This window comes from Bidens hawaiensis, unplaced genomic scaffold (genome assembly GCF_021521415.1).
Source record: "Bidens hawaiensis isolate Kalapana, Puna unplaced genomic scaffold, B.hawaiensis_p1.1 tig00000904_1, whole genome shotgun sequence".
Lineage (NCBI taxonomy): Eukaryota > Viridiplantae > Streptophyta > Magnoliopsida > Asterales > Asteraceae > Bidens > Bidens hawaiensis.
The window spans coordinates 4,024,763-4,045,895 of NW_027491052.1; the positions used below are offsets into that span (position 1 = coordinate 4,024,763).

General features: G+C 35.9%; 1 protein-coding gene across 1 annotated transcript; it reads right to left on the reverse strand.

Moving 5' to 3' along the window:
• Positions 1–249: 249 nt before the first annotated feature.
• LOC143546523 (transcription initiation factor TFIID subunit 2-like) lies at positions 250–12,152 on the reverse strand. Its single transcript, XM_077038182.1, has 26 exons — positions 12,049–12,152; positions 11,906–11,973; positions 9,759–10,473; positions 8,891–9,036; positions 8,747–8,813; positions 7,691–7,890; positions 7,452–7,605; positions 7,068–7,152; positions 6,901–6,992; positions 6,691–6,816; positions 6,458–6,511; positions 6,251–6,319; positions 5,921–6,018; positions 5,472–5,819; positions 5,305–5,392; positions 4,429–4,551; positions 4,278–4,334; positions 4,116–4,195; positions 3,988–4,030; positions 3,216–3,302; positions 2,554–2,643; positions 2,378–2,436; positions 2,196–2,286; positions 1,948–2,113; positions 1,687–1,870; positions 250–1,522 (listed from the first exon to the last, which is right to left on the reverse strand). Exons 1-26 carry the CDS (start codon positions 12,094–12,096, stop codon positions 364–366), a joined length of 4,497 nt encoding a protein of 1,498 aa, XP_076894297.1. The 5' UTR covers positions 12,097–12,152; the 3' UTR covers positions 250–363.
• Positions 12,153–21,133: the final 8,981 nt, after the last annotated feature.

A 21,133-nucleotide genomic window follows, 5' to 3' on the forward strand; every position in this document is an offset into this window, starting at 1 on the left:
TTCGGTTTATTTGCAGCAAAACCGAATTAGTTTACTTGAATCAAAACTTGAATCAGAAGTTGAATAGGATATTCCAATTCAGTTTAAACATTCAAGTCCCGCCATTCTGGTTTTGGTTGAAAATTTCACACCAGATAAACTAAGAACAAGATTCACAAGGCTCTCTCATATCATTAAAATTAAAATCAACCAACTTTCCAAACATGTGTCAATTGTCATGACCAGATACCAGACCTGATCCCGCCTGACCATAATTTAATCACTTTTTACTTAGGCCCGTAAATGAATCAACCCATGATTGTTATATATTGTACAGTATACAGTTATACAGAACACTCTACTTGTAAAAAACACACCTACTAACTACGGTCTGGTCAATGTCCGGTTTTTTATTTTAATTTTAAGTTTATGAGTTGAAACAGTACTTTCAGGCCGCTTTACCACATCGTCCACTGGCGTCACAACACTTGGCACTTGAGCAACCGCCACCTCATCTTTAACCGCCTCGGTTTGTTTCACATCGATCAAAGGTGGCGATAACATCAGTTTAGCCAATTCCTTTTCTTTTCGTTTCTTTTCTTTCTTCAACCGTTTCCGTTCCAAATACTCGGGATCATCTTTATCTTTATCTTTCTTTTTTCTTTTCTTTTCCTTATCTTTCTTTTTCTTCTTCTCCTCCTTATCTTTACCATCCAAAGGCGGTTTATTCGTGGGTCCCGGTAACAGAACGTCAACCCCTTCGTTAAGGGCTCGGAGACTGATGTACTTGTTATGATTCACGTTTTCCGGATCGTTAGATTGAACTTTACTTGATTCAGCGGTACACTGTAGTTCCTTTATTAAGGCAGCATCACCATCACCGCCATCATGAGGAAGTTTAGCACTGCCGATGCTGGCGGTGACACGCGACCCAAGGTCATGGCACGAGTTAACATCTTCAAGGTTTTGATTACCAGCACTTGCGGGCTCGGTGAAGTTTCTTTGTGGCGGGGCATCCATCGAAGCGGAACTACTCATTCCGTGATCGCCGCCATGATCACCACCATTATGGGCACCTTGAGATCTTTCTAAAACTGTGTTATCAACAGCATCCTCGGCTCTACTAGAAGCAGCAGATGATTGCTTCATTTTTATTTTCAACACGGTTTTTTTCCGTTCTTGACTGTTTGAAACCGTATCAGGTTCTTTATGAACTTCTGAAGAATCAAGAATGGGTAAATCTAGCAGTTTTTGTTCATTATTGTTTACTTCTTTTGGTAAATCGGGATCGGTCAAGGTTAGAGTCACCTCTTGATACGGGATTAATTCCACATTATCAGTAAGGGGAACAATATTTGGGTTGGTTTTTGGTTCGCTGTCTGGCCCGTCATACGGAAGCATAGGGGCGTCTGGAGACAATTCTGGAGGCTTAGAATTAGATTGACTCACAATAGCAGCAAAGAAGTTTTTAAGCTCGTTGCAGATTTCCGTGTGGCCCTTGATCATCGTTTCATCTCTCGGAACTCCACAAAGTGTCGGGGGTCTGATATACAGAAGTTATAATCTTAAAAAGATAATTAAAATAGATAAATAAATTGTAAGATAGAAGGTACTATAAATTTATAACTACTAACCTTCCAGCCAGGACTTGTAAATAAGATAAATAAATTGTGATATGGATGGTATTATAAGTTTATAACTAATTACCTTCCAGCCAGGACTTGTAAAATGCAGAATATATAATGGCGGAGTGTAACATTATTAAACGCTGCTGGGCTTTCAAGAAGACGAAGTAATGCCACGAGAGTTCCACGCATGACACCGTGGTCGTCATCCGAATCACCATTTATTTGGCATAGCCGCATAGCATGCACACCCAATTTCACTTGACCTGATGAAAAAACGCATTAAAAAAAAAGCAATCTTATGATTAGTAACTAATTTAATAATTAAATGTTCATGCCAAACCTTTTAATGAAGGCTCGTCCTCCATAAATTTAATAAACAGAATCAATGCTGCATCTATTCCTTTGCAGTGAAACTCGAGGTCAAGAAGTGACCTGAATGCTTCGATTCTAACTTGCCATTGTGACTTAGAAGAGGAAAAGGGTTTTATTAAATTAATGATATGATCCTGAAACAAGAGTAAAGAAATATATAAAATAAGCGGTGTTTATTTTGAAACTTGTTGCTACAAACGAAGGAAATATAGTTACCAGAGGGGTGAATTCTGAAAGCTTCAATGCAATTTGTGTCAGCGTTCGAATGCAACTAACCGTCAAGATTCCATTGTAGCTTGGCATCAGCCTGGTAAATATTTAAAATCCATATTAAATGGGTTAAAAGTTATAATTTGATTAGTTGTGATAATACAGCTGTAATGAGAGTAATAATGCACCTGTCAAACTGTAATAATCGGTCTATCCGTTTCACAAGAGAAGATAGTTTAGAAATGGTCTGCCAGTAAATTAATAAACATTATTCATGAAGAATGAAGATAAAAAGTATATACTCATACGATGGGTTTAATCATTAAAATATATAGTTGTATTAATTCAAGAGATGACAACAAACCTGTTGTCCAAATTCGAGTTCACCAACTGACTGGGCCAATGCAGCAAGCCAGTAAACATCTGAGTAGGGATTCCCATTGTTTTCATTGTACTGTATAATCAATGGAAATATGGACAACAATTAATAAGGCAAAGAACACAAAATACTATGAAGATATGCACTACGGGTGGTCAACATAAAAAAATTGACCAAGGTAGTGCAACCTAAAAAGAACTCTGCCTTTGGGGCCCATTATAGAGGTAGCAAGTTTGCCTGTTTACTTATGAAATTTGATTTGGGTTTAGTTTTTTTATCAATGGCTCATATGGGTTCGATAAAATATAGTTAAAGGGAGAACGAATCAAACCCTTGAGTAGTTTTACTCAAAAATTTAGATTATAATTTGTAATAATAATGATTTTGTAATCATACTCAATGCATTAACTATTTTTTAAAAACTAGAATCAAAATTCTTGAGTAGCTATACTAAAGAATTTAGATTATTTTTTGTAATAATAATGTTCATGTAATCATACTCCATGCATTAACTATTTTTTTTAAAACAATACTAGATATATAGAACAAATAAGGTAATCTCAACTCATCCCGGTCCGATTTATTCCAATCCACACATACGCACAGATGTATATGTATAGTAAAATGGCAGCATAATGAATATACACCTTCAAAAGTTGTAAAATGAACTCAACAGCTTCCCTAGGGCTCTTTTTATCTGATGTTCTAACCAAAGCAACAGCATGTGGAATAGCCTGTAAAAACATCCATGATTCAAATGTTTAAAAAATTCAACAAATGGTTCTTTTTAATCCATCTCTATCTTTTATAGCCTGTGAAAACTCTCTGTGCTTTTTAAAAAGTCTGACTCAAAATATAGAAAGCAGCGTACTCCTATGTATTGAAACACAATGCATGCAACCAATGCTAAAACCATCATCAAACTTATAAATTACAAATATGACCAGAGGCAGGCCTTTTTCATCCAGTAGATATATTGCAGAACATCATACAGTAAACCATGATCAATCACACAAATAAATTTCAAAGCAAGATTTGACCTTGTTATGAGGAATCACCCTTCTTGGAAAAATTTGATTTATAAAAACTCAAAACTAGGGAGCTAGAATAACAATTAACATAGAAGGTAACTATGTAATCCGATTACCGACCAACCACAATTTCATGACAGTTAGGACATAGACAACCAACTATATTAAAGCTCATGTTAGCTTGACATTTACACAGGTACACATACATTTGACTAACCTATTATATAATAGGGCCTTATGCTCATGCCTAGCATTATTCTATACTCTTTTAAATACAAGTATAATTGTATATGTTAAGAATATTATTATTATAATTATAAAGATCAATGCTATGTGTCAAAACTGACCCCTAGACACCGACATTACACATCCTACCTTATCACATTACCTCAAGTACAAAATACTCTGCAAAATCATGGATGTCATTCGGCCTGAGAATTAAAATAAAATTAACTGAGCATACTACAGCAAGGTATTATTCGATATCTACCAAAACAATAGAAAAGAATAACTTACTTTGGGAGTCCAATCTTCTCATCATATCTTCTACTTTTATAGAACTTAATCAGATTCTGTAAACCAGCCAAATCAGTTGCCTATAATAACAAACAATGCATCAAATGGCAGATAATTTACAAAACCTTTTTAGAGACAATCATGAGGATATCTTAATTATACCTCAGATGCTGTGGTAGCCAAAGCAAAAGCCACCTCAATCCGAACTCGCCAAAATGCCTTGACAAGGAGAAAATTGTAAAATTAAAAATTTTATAACAAACAAAAGGAATATCTAAACATGTATAATTATATATACTAGCAAGGAGAGTACCTGAGAATCACAAAGGAGATGATTTAAAGCATTGACAATTGGCATGTGACGAGGAAACAACTCTAGTGCTGTTATTGCTTGTACTTGAGCAACAACATCCTTGTCCTTCTCCAATTGATTTATCTGGTTTATGTTTACGTTTTCTCAAAACAGTTAGATTAAAAAGAAAAAGAAAGAGTATAAAAATACAATCATGTGTGCGCAAACTTCTTCCTCTTTTTATTTCCATCAGAAAGTAGTAATAGGACAATAAGCAAATAAATCATTTTTTATTTGGTTGACAATTTCCTTTTTATTTCTAACACACATCATGCATGCTGGTATTTTAGAAACTGAAATCATATTACCAAATATTCAAGGCTGCAAAATTAACAAAGGTGGCAGGTGAGCAGGTCAGTCTGGTTCATAGCAGATAAAGGAAATTCTTTGTATGCGTTGGGTTGGGTTGGGTAACTTATGTAAATAATGAATATGTGAAACATGATTGCACGAATTACATTAATTCAATAAATAATCTAAATTTCAGAACACCAATTAGGAGGGTTTTTGCAATAAACAAGAGTAGTTTTTGTGTGGGTAGGCTTGTGTTGAGTTTTGACACTTGTAATTTCTATAAACTATGAATAAGTGAAACACAACTATATTTCAATGAATTATCTGAACTTCAGAAGATAGAATTAGGAGGGTTTTTGCAACAAAATACATTTTGGACAGCTTTTGACCGTTTGGGCCATTTTGTTTTCAACTAATAAATATTCTTTTTGCTTGTTTGACCTATTGAAGATGTAATCATAACCTGAATCGACCAATTCACAAGTATATCGATTAAAATTTCCACCAAAAATATTAATAACGAAGGACAACACGATAACTTACCCACATCTGTACAGGCTGGTTGAAATGAATCTCAGCAAGATACTCCATTTCAGGGTCTGCCCTAAGCCATTGCAAGGAGGAATCGTTGCTGCTAACAAATCATCTCACAAAATGTCACACAGAAACATAAACTATAGTTAAAACAATAAAAGCACATAACTACATACTTGGATCGTGTATCTGCAGAAGCAACTGTATCTGCATTATCATCAGAACCATCATGTTTAGGCCCTTTCTTTGGCTTTTGAAAACGTTTAGAAGCAAGTCTAGAATGACATTGTATTTCTAGAAGCTGCCACGTTTCTCCCGCCATTGGTAAAACAGGATGATCATACATTCCATCAAGTTCATGAACCCGTATACTCATCATCCCGGGCCATCCAGCATCAACTTCTCGTTTCACAAAATCGGGTTTCGAATTGGGAAAAGTGGGATTTGAATCTGGTGTGGCTGTACACCCACGCAAAGCTGCTAACTCAACCAGGTTTTTTCGTTTGTTGTATGAAAATCCCATCCTAAGTATCATAAAATGCAACAAAAAGTTAGCATTAAAAGTGGCAGGTATTTAAAAAAAAAGAAAAATATGTATATGTTTGTTGAATCATATGAATCATACTTTAAAACAGGGCAACCGCTAGAACCCACCCAACGAGGAAAAAATTCTCTTAGAAAAGGGCGCTCAAGATTGCCTACCTCATTAGCCAAGTGCCGAAACTGCATTTCAAATTTTAGCCAAAAAAGGTATGATAATAAGTTAACCTTGTTTTCATATCGCATGTTATTTACATGTTTAAGCAATAATAGGGAACTTGTAGACATGTATATGTGTGTCAAGTAATGTGATACAAGAAGATAAACCATGTATTAAGTTGCATAGGAAACAGTTCTTCCACCATTTAAAAACAGTTTTACATGTATCTATAGACATGATATAGCTTCTACTTACCTCTTTTGTGCTAAGGGTTCTTAAGGGATGAGTTGTATCTTTAGGAGGTGCAACCAGATTCTTTAAAACCTGTCAAGTGAGAAAAATATAAATAAGAATCAAGCAAAGGCAAGTTAATTAAGAGCTTCCTGATATTAATAGAACAAAAAAACACTTTCTTTACAGTAGTAAAATTTTACATAGCGAAAATAAAGTCAACCATCTTACTTTACAGAATGACTCAGGACCCATCTGCTTTTCCAACATCTGGAGAACAGCAACCTGCAAGAAAAAAGTGGTCAAAGATCAAATACAAACAATTTTTTATTGAACTTAACTTTCTGAGAGGCTGACTTTTGACTTATTGGTGAAAGCATACCATTGAAAATTTGTGCATATGATAAAACTCATAATTGTTCTCGTGGAACAATAAAATATGAAAATTCATTAAACAAACTTACAGATTTCCAAGACCTAACTTTTCCATAAAAACCAATGCACTGTGTTCCATACAACGCCTTGGAAGCATCAGAGGAGCTCAAGGCAGTTGCAGCACTACCATCTGCTTTGCAAACCGCACAATTTGCCTACAATAATATTCACAGGTGAAACACCTGATTCAAGAACAACATCAAGAAGATACTCATCAACCAGATATGAGAGCTGCTAACCTTATAGCGCCTATACCGTGCTTCATTGTTCCCCAGAAATTGTTTAATAAACGAGTCCGTCAAGAACCAAGCAAGCCCATCCAATAACCACTCTGACAACAGAAATGAGATGAGTTTGGTATTACATTATTTAAATTAAATAAACCATGAGAATAGGAGTATGTTACCATCATTTGGTGCCTCTGCAGTGATATACACTCCAAACCATTGTCTTGCAAGACCATAGGCGAGTTTTATTCTTGTATCTATTGTCTGCTCCAATGATGATTAAGAATCAACATAAATTTAAATGAGATAATTAAATCATCCTTAAAACTATATAATCACTCTTTTATATAACAGCCATATGGCATACAAACATAAACTATTTAACAAATCCCATTGGTAAAATATACCAATAAACAAGTAAAATATGTGTATTTAAGATAACACACAAAGTTTGACTCTTGAAAAGGCCATACCCATCAAGATACATGAGATAATAAAAATGACAACTAAAAGGCACATGTAAATGCTTTACCGATAACTAGTACAACATTTTAAAAGATTACCTGATCAATGATTTTCTCATCAAAGAGAATTTGTGAGCTAAAGACATTCATTGATGCACCCAAGCTCAAAGAAGATACTGCCATCTCAGGGTCGATAAAAACTTGTGTGTATGAACCAAATGGGAATTTGGTGGAAAGATAATGTTCATAATGGCTGTTTCATAATTAAACATGAAATCATAAAGCAGAAGAAAACCAAACCCTAATTAGTCTTAAACTGAAAATTAAAAATGCCAAACCTGTATGCACTATAGAGAAATCCCACTGTATTCCGAAGCTTTGGCAAGTTGTGTGACAAACAGAAGTGTGTTACAAGATTATTATGACGATCAGGAAATATTTCGAATGGAGCGACAGCCAGGGATATCCATTGAGCTGCAACGGGTACATTTATTTTATAGATGTATGTCTTACGTGGGGGGTCATCATTGGTCAAAACCTGGATGAAGAAACAAAAACTAAGCATGAAAATTGCTAGGCATAAAAAAAGAAATGGCGTTCACACTTCAAACTTGAAGGGAGTTTGGCAAAGAAAAAATCAAAATGCAACATTGTAAATAGGAGTAGAAGGCAGTTGTAATTCTTTAGATTTCAGTGTGCTTGGGATCACTAAAAAAATTAACCATGCACTTCAAAAAGGCTTGTTAACGTGTTATTACCTAATTGTGGCAAGTGTATTCTTTGTGCAAACGCATTGGACCCAATGACACAAACATGCCTCTGTGCCATTCTTTTTATTAATCATGATGGACAATATCAGAAACCATATATCTACACATGTGGCAAACTGGCAATGATGATGATGAATGATGATGATAATATTAACTTGATCATAATGATGACTAGTTTTTCTCAACCCAGTGTCATTTTTAAGTATTGACTCTGATGGCTAGCAATGTTCCCCTTGTTATAGTAAATAATACTATTTGGTCCTTTGATCTTAATTTGATATGGCTTTGAATACTTAGCAGATTTTTCCCTTTTGAGATTATGTTTCTATTTTATGTTAGCATATTTTATGCATGGCACACCCAAACTATGGTAACTAGTAAACATAAAAATCCCAAATGTAGTATGCTATTTGAGTAAGTGCATATTACTGTTTAAAAGTATTACTTTACTATGGTCCATATTAATAATGGCACCAGGGCAAGGCATAAATATTCTCTTCAGATGCAAGAATCTATAGACGTTTATTTTCATAAAACCACCAAAAGAACATGCTATTTGAAGAATACCCCGTTACCATTTGTTAGGTCCTGAAATGAATCCCATTTAACTGCTTTATTTCTCACCTGATACATCAAGGTTCCAGTGCTGGCAGCAACTAGTCTGTTGGCCACTGTGAACTCCAAGTCAAAGCTGAAATAAAATACAAACAAAAAGCACTTAACAAAAATGTATGTAAACATACTGAGTAGAATAGCAAATTTTCTTACCAGCAACGTTGTAAACTATCATCCATACAAGGGAACCAACAACGAGCACGCCTTATCTGATTATTTGTGTGCATAACATCTTTATCAATATGTATTCCGGTTTCTATCTTCTCCACCCAGTAATCGATACGGATTAGTCTTACATTCTGCAGCCAACATAGCCTACATGAAGAAATACTGAAACAGGAATACTGCACTAGAATAAAAACTAGTGCATATTGTCACGAAACCATAAGTGTCAGTTGACTTGATAATAAAGTGAAGCCAGCTTTCTTCTAAGGCCTTAGGGGGTGTATGGGTGAGCTTCTAAAACTTGCTTATTTGCTTTTTGAAAAGCAAAAGATATTTGGCAAATCTCCTCCAAAAGCTTCAAATTGGAGCTTTTCAAAAGTGCTTTTGCTTTTCAAAAAGCAAATAAGCAAGTTTTAGAAGCCCACCCAAACACCCCCTTAGTAAACCATATAGGGCATATGCTAAATTTGTCATTATTGATGTAAAAACATACAAACCAAACTTCAAGAATTGCAGATATTGACACTTCAAGAAACTAAAAGATAAGGGTATACTGTGTACATTTACACATATTCGCATGTATATATAACATGTAAATGTAAGATTCTTCTGCTTTTAAACATTACTTGTTACTAAAGATCTGACATTTTGAAACCAGACCTTAAACCTGGTTACACCACATTTTTAATTTTGTTTATCACCGAAGTGTAAAAAACTACAGATTTACATAGCAACCTAAATCCTAAAAACAAAAACCACAGTTATGTCTTCAAAAACGAAAGCTCAAACATCATTTGACTATTTTGGTTGCAATCTAATTGCATATAACACAAGGACTTTCAGTAACTGCATTAACCTGCTTGGGTTCGCTGGACGTTTGGTTCCCATTTTCTTGCACCGTTTGTGTTTGGGTCCCGTTTTCTTGCACTGTTTTTGTTTGGATCCCGTTTTCTTGCACCGTTTGTGTTTGGGTCCCGTTTTCTTGCACCGTTTGTGTTTGGGTCCCGTTTTCTTGCACCGTCTGTGTTTGGGTCCCGTTTTCTTGCACCGTCTGTGCTTGGGTCCCGATTTCTTGCACCGTCTGTGCTTGGGTCCCGATTTCTTGCACCGTCTGTGCTTGGGCCCCGATTTCTTGCACCGTCTGTGCTTGGGCCCCGATTTCTTGCACCGTCTGTGCTTGGGTCCCGATTTCTTGCACCGCCTGTGTTTGGGTCCCGATTTCTTGCACCGTCTGTGTTTGGGTCCCGATTTCTTGCACCGTCTGTGTTTGGGTCCCAATCTGTTCTGGCAGCTCGACCACCAGTTTGGCAGCCTCATTAGAGCACATAATCAACAAATTGGGCACCAATTCTCTTTCAAGACATGAAACATAAACTGAACCCGCAGCATCAGCAGCAGAATTAGCTGAAGAAACAGAGCACCATCTGTCATCACTGTCCATTTGCTGGTAGTGAGGAAATATTTCAAACCTTGCTGGCTCTCCATCCACCGTTACACACTCAATCATCAAATTATCAGCATGTAGCCCCACAATACCATTCTCTGGGACAACTACTTCAAGCTCAGTATACCTATTCAAAAATAAACATAATAACTATAAATTACAAGATAAAAGTTCATTTTGTTTGCAATCAAGAAATCAGATTCACAAAGAAAAGCATATTTATTTAACCCCCCCCCCCTTTCTTGCGCCTTGGCCCACGTTTCAGGCGATGCTCAATAAATGAGCTTCTAGTTTCTAGGCGAGCGCTTTGGCATTGTCTACGACAGGAACATGAGAAGAAAAAAACCGAGCAAAAGAAGCGCAAGGAGTGAAACTTAGATCTAGGAGAGATTAAAAAATTATATTGAACATTTTTTTTTCAAGTTTTGGAATTACATTTTAATCTTGACTATTTTACAACTTTTGGTACTAATTGATGATATTAGATGTTATATACTAGCTTTTATTTATTTTATTTGAAGAATAATATTATTTTTCATGAACATAATATATCCTATTTTTGTATTTAGGTGTGCTTTTTTTCCTCAGACCCTTGCTTTTCTTTGCGCCATGTGCCTAGGCCCCAGGCAAGAGCTGGGCGCCTAGCGCACTTGATAACTATGAAGAAAAGAAAGTGATTTTTCTTTAAATGCTATAAATAACTACCAATCATAATTCATAACCTAATACCAAAATTACAACATTGCAGTGTAGCACCGCTATTGTCAACAAGTTCTTCCACCACTATAATGGTTGTACCTTCCTATTTCAAATGAGTCCAAAATTTGACGCCATCAAGACGCCATGATCAAGAAAGAAAAAAAAGGAACTCCTCTCTTCACAATATAAGATTTACATATACTTATAAGCTTCCCGGTCAAATACAACATTACTAGGGCTTTCTTCAGAGACTTTACATATGACTGATAATCAAGAAACGTTATTTACCATAGTTATCAAAGACGCAAGGCGCAATTAACACGCCTGGTGAGCCTTGGGCCTAGACGCAAGGCGCTCAAAAAGCGAGGGCCTAAGATGTGCAAGACACAAAGATAAACATACATTATTTTGGGGGTTTTTAAACATGTTCTAGACTTATTTAGGGCTAGTTTAGGAAGGTTCCAGGCCATTTTTGGACGTTTCTGACCAGTTTGCCAAAAAATTGCAAGTTATCGTCGCCAAATTCTGACCGTAATCTTGTCAGAATCTCGCCAGGGTGACCGGATAGCCGCAAGGCGCGATTCCTGCACATCTCTTTGCCGAAAACATAGCTATTTACAGATAAAAACAAATTGTCCTTCATTCGCAACCGTAATACTTAGCACTTTCTTACATACAATCATACACTAATGCATCTCTAAAATGAAGGCCAGTTCGGATAAAAGCAATAACCTAATAGCTCCTTGAGCAAGCTAAACCTAATCTCAGGACATGTATAATTCTCCTTGTGTATATTAATTAAAGCATCTAATTGAATAACTAAAGCCATAAAACCTAAATAAACCTAATCGCATACTAACCCGTAGATTCGACGCTTCTCGAGATCAATTGCGAGGCACAGCTTCTGATGTTTCACCACAGCTTCCGAATTATTATTATTATTATTATTATTATTATTATTATTATTATTATTATTATTATTATTATTATTATTATTATTATTATTATCAGCTTTCTGGTCTTCGCACTTATGCTTTCGAGGTTTTGCCATTTCACAAAATATACTCTGTGTGTGTAATTACACCTCAATACACACACAGTTAAGGCCTTTAATTGGGGAAGAAGAGAAGAGAACGGGTTGATTATTATTAATATATATATATATATATGGGGGATTTTGTTAAGAAGGTGTCCTGTGTGTGTATCAGATCAGCTTTCGAATTTGAGCCCTAGTTTGGATGATTAAAAGTAACAGATACCCGTTTATGAGATGGTGACTACAATCGGACGGTGTTTATATAGGCTCTCGGTATGATGGACTCTTCTTTTTTAACCCAACCCTATAAGTAAAAAATATTGATACGATTCTTTTTTGGGAAATTAAAAGGTTAAAAAAAATTCATGCAAGGTTGGAATCGCTTGAAGCATGGAGAGGAAATCAATAGACAAAAAGGATTTGAATTTGTGAAGATAATGGTACATGATCTGAAACTGTAGTGAATATTTGTTTATACGTTGGTATTTGATCAAAACCGATGGATTTAGGAGTTTGGGACTTTGGGTGATTGCAAAATGATGTAGTTAGTGGATGTTGGCCAAGTTGACATGAGGGTGGATTATGAATGCGCTTATTTACTATGATTTTGTCCTCTCTTTGTATACAATCAGAATTACAAACTTCCATTTGACTGGAAGTTTGTAATTCTAGTTGTATACAAAGATAAATGGTAAATTCGTAAACAAAAAATAAAAAAAAATGAGAAGAAGTCAGAAACTCAATGGAAGGAAATGAAAACATCCACAGTTAAGAATTTTAAAGTAAACATCTTTGACTTTCTCTCGTAACCATTTGGGTAAGTCCTTCGGCATGCCTTTAAGTTCAAGAGGATTTACATAATATAGTTGTAGATAATATAGTTGTAGATAGATTTAAGTTCAAGATAATAAACTCTATTCTCGTAACTATCGGGAATACCCTGTTCAATTTTGGGCCAAAAGTGACAATTCTAAAACTTAAAGGGGTAAAATGAAAATTTTGATTTTTCAGACCTATCGCGCTACGCGATGGGAGTATAGAGTTTATCATCGCGCTACGCGATGCAGCTTCCCAAGAAATCAGAAAAAGAGGGCGCCGCGCTACGCGATGATGCAGAAAGAAAGGGGCATCGCGCTACGCGATGACCGGGTTAAGTAATCAGTGCCACGTGGCCAACCACGTGTCCACACGTGGCATCACCTTACAAATTGTGGCGTCACGCTACGCGACGGCCTAAGGAAAAGGACATCGCGTTACGCGACGGTCCCTAAAACTCAAGTATAAAAGGGCAGCTACGGGTTTAGTCCATTTCATCCCATTTTCACACTCACAAACACACACTTAGTATTGGGAAGCGTGCCAGCTTTGCCGGGAAGTTTCGAGGTCCGTTTTCTTGAAGTTCGTGCAAGTATTGAGGAATTAACGAGCTGTAAAGCAAATAAGCGAGCTAGAAGCAAAGTTCTGCCAATTTAGCCATCACTCTGCCTTAGTACTAGTATCCCGAGCATTCACTATGGTAGGATCTAAGTTAAGCTGTTTCAAACATATTATAGATAGCTTAGACTCAGTCAAGGCTATGGCCTTTAACCTCGAAATGATTTTCAAAAGCATTCACAAACAGTTTTCAATAAACGTTACTTCAATAAGAAATAATGTTATACAAAACTATATTTTGACGGGCATGTAGTAACTGGAAGGGGGATATCATTAGTAGACTCTTCTTGCCTAAGGTAAGTAATTCGTACAAATCCCAATTAACCGCGGGATCCGTTTACTTACCTCGAGAAGTTTACCAACGTGATAGACTCTATTAGGCCAAAGCATGCTATATCAGACGTCACACAAATACAATCATGATTTCAAAACATTCGTAAACCTAATCAAGGTTAAAAACCAGACTTAAAGTCTGTAGTCTAAACAAAACACACCAACAAGGTGATCATTTAAACCTATTTGTTTTAGGTTGACAATCATTTACAATCAAGGAGGTTTATCTGACAATCACACCGACCATACAGGTGAATACGTTAAACCTTTATAATCAGTCAAAACATATTTATACTCTGTAAGATAGACAGGTTGTTTGTCTCATAGAGTCAGTCAAACATTGCATGAGATTACATGATCTCTAAAACGTTGTAATACAAAGTAGAGAATAAAAACAACTCAGACCAAATACACATGTGTCTGGATCCAAACATAGCCGTTAAGACTATACAGTCAAAGGCTACGTGGCCGCGGGCTAATGGTCATATATAGTTTCTCCGGTATGGGCTACGTGGCTCGGAGACTTGTGTGTGTAGGGCAGTGTTACAAATACCAGGTATAGCAATATATCTACTGAGCTTGTCAAGAAAACTATATTTGTATTATGATTGTTATTTAAATGTTTTTAGTGTCATAATGATTCACCAGCACATAGCTGACGTATTTTAATCCCACTTGCAGGTAACTAAGTTTGATGATTACTAGATACAAGGATTAGAGTCATCCCGGAAATAGAAGTTTGCTTACTTGATGGCTCAGTTTTCGATATGCAAATCCTTATAATATTTAATAACAATATTTTGTAAACCTTCAACTTGGGTATTAAATTCCCAAGTAAATTTCAATGTAAATTAATATTATATTAAACCTTTAAGTCTTTCGCTAAAATTTTGTCACACCCCGACTTAGGGCCTAAGCATGACACCCGTAGTTGGTACCTGTTTTGAAAATATATCAGAGTTGCAGGTTATTAGCGGAAGTCTTTGGTTATAATAAAATATTAATTTATTTTGAAAACCTATTGAATAATAAATATTCAAGTATTTGTTTTACAAACATTTGTTTATTCTTGTTTACAATATTTTATTTATTAAAAACTGAGCCATCTCTATCTGCGAGCATCTATCTCCAAGAGTGACTCCTATCCCTTGCTATCTATGCTATACTTGCTTTCCTGTAATGAGGGGAAAAATACGTCAGCGATATGCTGGTGAATCGTTGACTCTGAAAACATTTGACTGTCAAGATAGTTTTTGAAACAAACTCAGCAGAAACGTCTCTTATTTCTGGGAACTTGTGCTGCTGCCATACACCCACAATTATGGTTCTCCAATAACTGATGCTCATTGGAGAACTTTCGTTATGTCTGTTAGCCTGCGGCCACGTAGCCTTGATTGATAGGTTAACAGATATGTTTGGATCCAGACACATGTGTGCTCGGTCTGAGTTGCTTTTATTATCTACCTTGTGACTTAGAGATCACGTAATCCCTTAAAATGTAGAGATCACGTAATCTCATATTTGACTGACTGTTTAAGATAAACAACTCGTTTATCTGACTGTAAAAGGTTTAACGTATTCACCTGTGATTGTGATTGTCTTTTCTGAATGATGTGGTGATCTCGTTTGAAAACCCTTGTGAATGAATGATGATTGATCTATAATAAAATAAGTTTATATAAATACCCGGATCGTCTCTTGATCCAGCTACAGACCTTTAGTCCGGTTTTAATAGCTATAAACCTTGACTTGATCATTTGTTGAATAAAATATTTTGACCCGGAGTCTTTTCATTTGTTTACAAATCATGACTTAAGTTTTTTCTTCATGAAGAAACATCTATTGATAGGTTTCTTCTTCGAGAAGAAACATTAAATTAACTATAACCCTGGTATTTAAAATCTTACATTTCTTAATTGTGAAGAAAACTATATCTCTCGCATGTAATATTTCTTAATTGTGAAGAAACTATTTTTAACTATATCTTCTTGTAAATAAAAACTTAGGTTTCTTAATTATGAAGAAACATTATTTTAACTATAACCTTTGTGTGTGTAAAGCTATTGTAAACACAATTAAGATCAAGGTTTTGGGCTATACCCCTGACTATGGTCTAAGCCATATAAAATAATAAAATAATATTTAGGCAGAACCCCTAACTTAATAAGTACTCGAAATGTTAATACTAATACAGAATGACGGCTTGATTGGCATAACCTAGTTTCCTATTCGTTTAACTGATCTACGACGCGTCAGAACTCCGATTCTCGCACGAACTTCAAGAAAACGGACCTCGGAACTTCTCGGAAAAGCTAGCACGCTTCCCAACACTAAGTGTGTGTTTGTGAATGTGAAAATGGGATGAAATGGGTTGAACCCGTAGCTGCCCTTTTATAGGCGAGTTTTGGCCACCATCGCGTAGCGCGATGGAGCTTTCCCTACGGCCATCGCGTAGCGCGACGCTGCAATCCATGAGAGGCTGCCACGTGTCCCTGATTGCTTAATGGGATCATTGCGTAGCGCGATGCCCTTTTGATCCTGGACCATCGCGTAGCGTGGCGCCCCCTTTTTCATAATTTCTAGGGAATGGCATCGCGTAGCGCGATGATCAAATCTGTCCACCCATCACATAACGCGATGGGTCTGGAAACTCAAATTTTTTATTTTAACCCCTTTAAGTTTTAGAATTGTCATTTTTAGCCCAATACTTGAATGGGGTATTTTCGAGATGTTACAAATTTACTCATAACTCTGATACATTTACAAAACAAGTACCAAATATTGGTCACACGCCTAGGCCCTAAGTCGGGGTGTGACAGGTTGGTATCAGAGCCATCGGTTTTAGCGAATTAGGTATTATGATAATAGTACATAAGCTTTAACCTTAAGATTTTCATCATTGTTATTATTATTATTATTATCATTATGTAGGGATAAGATAGGATTGGTAATCTTTTCTATCCCTAAGACTAATTAAGTGCAGATGTCGTATGTTAACTATCTTGGCCATAGACACTGAGTTGCTAGGATATCTAACCCCACACCTATTCCTGATCCACCAGATATGGCCAGTAGCAACAATAACAGTTATTATACTAACTTCTTCGGCCGGGAGCAACCGATAGTTCCAAACTTACCGTACTGAACTCAACCAGTATACCTACCAGGCAGTCAACAAATGCCAATAGAGATATCAAACGACACAGCAGAAAACATTCCTCAATATCACCCGTCGGAAATTCCCCAATATTATTCGTCGGAAGAAGTGGAGGTTCAAAGTAGGTACATTCAAGAGATCAGCTCAGATTCATCCAGTTGGATGAATTGTCATTCAGATCAGAGCAGATGGCATTTTGGAACTCCACCCCCGAATGCCCAAATCATTGCAGAACCCAGTCATCGTATCCCAGCACAACCCCAATTACCAATGGATGACTCCTCTGAACCCTAGGAGGAAGAAGAAAATGAACAAGATAATCTCCAATTTCCACCATATGTAGGCCAAATTCCAACAATCTCTCAATGCAATAAGAAAAGAGGGTCGTTTAATAGAGGAATTCTACACCAATAATATCCCTGATGAAGAAATGCATGCTTATGTAGCCAACCCACACTTATACCCCAAGGAAAATGCATATCTATTCCCTGCTGCATCAGCACCCACTGGTTATCCAAATCCGCCTAACACGGTGATGGATGAACTTAGAAATGAAAGGGTGAACAAAAAGAAAATAGGAAAGAAAATAATCAAGAAGTGTGATAGGATGAAAAATCTTGTCAAAAAGTGGGTTAAAGACTAGAATAAGTTGTTATGTAGCGTTGTTGTTGTTGTATCTCTAAGTCGTGGTGTGACATCGCCTGCCCCGCCGCTGCCGGAGAGATGAAAACACGCTAGTTCCAGGTTAGGGTTAACCCTGCACGTCAGTTGTCCATGAACTTTAGGTTTTCTTTTCTTTTTTTCTTTCTTTTTTTTTCATATTGCTTTGTTTTCTTACCACGAATAAGTTGTCCATCACAACCCCACCTGACTGCACTGGACTGAATCGGCATGAGTGTTTTGAAAGTGAATGTGAGTTCTTGATGGCTTACCCTCAATGCAACTCTGATGGATTTTTTAATTATTTGATTTTCTTTTACTGTTCTTGTCAAAAGCATAATTCTGTTGGGTATATTGTGCTTGTTGTTTGGTTAGCTGCTCTGTTTTATTTGTTGGGCAACACTGCTGTTGATTATTTCTGTTGTTCTCTTGAAATGTTGTCTAATTTGTTGAGGTTATCACCTACTTTAGTTGGGGTGACTTTACTTCCATTTGGGAATGGCGCTCCTGATGTGTTTGCTAGCATCGCGGCTTTCGCGGGTACTGATAATGGTGATGTTGGACTTAGTAGTATTCTGGGTGACTTTGTGTTTTGTAAAGCATTGTTTTTGTAAATATGCAAATTTTGATATGTTAAGTGTTGATATGTGGTCCCAAATGTTTTGCTTGCTTCCAACTTCCCCTATATAATAAGTGTTGACTAACTTTTATAGTTATTTTGTGTAATAATAGATGGAAACTTCATGTAGTGATACTCCAGATATGAATAAAAAGGTTGCACTGGTTATTGATGTTGATAAAGAAAACTTGATCGAACCGGTCGATAGTGAACAAACCGTGGAGCAAGAGGGGGATGGTGGTAAACGATCGTTTATGTGGAAACACTTTACACAAAATAAGGAAACCGACTATTCGAAATATCATTATTGTAAGAAGCTTATTAAGTCGGGTTCAAAACTAAATGGTACGAGTGGCATTGGGAATCATTTGAGGCTATATTGTCGGACGTCTCCGCTTTACAAAAAGGTTACATTACGTTTTAAACCTAAAAATTCGGGGGAAGGAAAGGTTAGTTTGACTACTCACACTTTTAATCAAGAACGATGTAGAAAGTCTTTTGTTCGGATGATCATAATAGATAACCTTCCATTTAGTGTGGTTGATAATCAAGGGCTTAGAGAATTTGTGTGGGAGTTGAATCAAATATTTAAGTTTCCTTCTAGATGGACGGTTTCTAGGGATGGTTTGACAACATACGAAGAAGAGAAAAAGAAGCTAAAGCGTTTTTTAAAAGATTAAACCGTATCTCTTACCACTGACACATGGACATCCGTTCAAAATTTTAATTATATGTGTCTTACCGCACATTAGATAGATGAAAATTGTGTTTTGAGGAAGAAAATTCTCAACTTTTGCCAAATTTCAACTCACAAGGGTGAGACCATTGGAAAGTTGGTTTATCGTTGTTTACAGAGTGGGGGATAGATAAAATATTTACGGTGACCGTTGATAATGCTTCATCAAATGATGGAGCAATTAGGTATTTAAAAAAATGCTTAAGGGTCCCCATTCGGTGCTAGATTGCAAGTATTTGCATATGAGATGTAATGCTCATATTATAAATCTTGTAGTAAAGGATGGTTTAGAAGAACAAGTTGCTTCCATAGCTCGGATTCGAAATGCGGTGAGATATATAAGATCATCTCCTTCTAGGTTTCAAAACTTCAAAGATTGTGTTGAGAAAGAAAAGATTGGTGGCAAAAGGAAACCATGTCTTGATGGAGATACTCGGTGGAATTCAACATACTTATTGTTGGAAACGGCACTCAAGTTTTCAAGGGCGTTTGATAGGTACTTCTTATTTATTATTGTTGTTCATAATTATATTATATTATTGTTTTGTTTAATACTAATATGTTATGTCTTATTTTGTTAATAGACTTGAAGAGATGGATTTCAATTATAGATTATATTTTGATAGTGAAGTTGGGGATGGAGAAACGACTACAAAAAAACAAAACAAAAAAAGTGATAAAGTTTTGGGAGCACCCGATGAAAACGATTGGGAGAATGCGAGGTAAAATTCGTTTTATATTTTGTTTTTAATTTTTCTAAAAATTTTATTATATAATTTGAGTTTAAAAGTGATTTATATTATTGATTTGTTTTAATAGGCTATTTATAGAGTTTTTGAATGTTTTTTTTAATGTGACAAAGAAGATTTCGGGGACTAAGTACGTGATCGCAAATTTGTTATTTGTTGAGCTTTGCAAAATGCATTCAAGTATAACAAAAATGTCTTTACGTGCCGAAAAGAATGAGAGGGAAATGGATTTATCTATGAAAACAAAATTTGACAAGTATTGGGATAATTTGGACAAGATGAATGTCTTGTTATACGTTGCACTGGTTTTAGATCCTCGAAATAAGATGAAGCATCTTGTTTTTTCTTTAAGTTTGATGTATGGTAAAGGTTCTTTAAAAATTGACGAAGTCAAAGATAAAGTGAAGGAAACATTAATGGAGTTTTATCGTCATTATAAGTCAAAAATTGAGAAAACAAAAGAGCGAAAGAATACATCATCTTCCACACCTAGTTTGGTTGATGAGGATGAGGATGATGATTTAGAAAGGCTTATTTAAAGTATTTAAAGGAAGAAGGTGAACAAGGGGTTGTTGATGATAATGAGGTAGAAATATATTTGCGTGATGGAACCGAAAAAAGAGAGGAAGAATTTGATGTTTTAGGTTGGTGGAAGATAAATTCGGTTAAATTTCCTATTCTCTCTCAAATTGCTAAGCATGTTTTGGGAATTCCAATGTCAATCGTTGCATCGGAGTCGACTTTTAGTACGAGTGGTAGGGTCATTGATAAGTATAGGAGCTCTCTTACCCCTAAGACCGCCGAGGCATTGATTTGTGGTCAAGATTGGTTACGGTATTCACCAACGGATTTGCAAGATTCAAATGTATATGGTCCACAATTAGAGACTTTGATTGAAAAGTCGGAGAACATAAAAATTGGTAATGATGTTTATTTACGACGTGTTTTGATTTTTTTAGTTTTTACTTAAATATTAATACAATTTTTAGATGTGTTTTTTTAGATGTTATGACCGGAAACAAAACACCAAAAGGATCTACCGTTGATGGGGATGGAGATTATGAAGATTGGGAGTAAACTTTGAAGATGAAGAAGACGAAGAATGAAGATTGGCACTAAACTTTTAGTATTTTTTTGATTAAGAATTTTGTTAAATTTTAAACTTTAGTACTCTTTCAAGTTTGTATTCGTTTGGTTCCATGTAACAGATGCTTATTTTTGTGTTTTGAATCTAATATGCATTTGCATTTGTTTGAATTTTTTTTTGCAATGTCTACAAACACACACACACACACACAAAAAAACAAAACAAATATAACCAAACCGAGAAACCGAAAACCAAAAAACCAAAAATCGAACGGTTT

Coding starts and splice junctions, on each gene's coding strand:
- LOC143546523 (XM_077038182.1), bottom strand. CDS start 12,096: ATGGCAAAACCTCGAAAGCATAAGTGCGAAGACCAGAAAGCTGATAAT. Junction 5,820..5,920: donor AGCGGTTGCCCTGTTTTAAA/GTATGATTCATA, acceptor TATGATACTTAG/GATGGGATTTTCATACAACA. Junction 5,393..5,471: donor TCTGCAGATACACGATCCAA/GTATGTAGTTAT, acceptor ATTTGTTAGCAG/CAACGATTCCTCCTTGCAAT.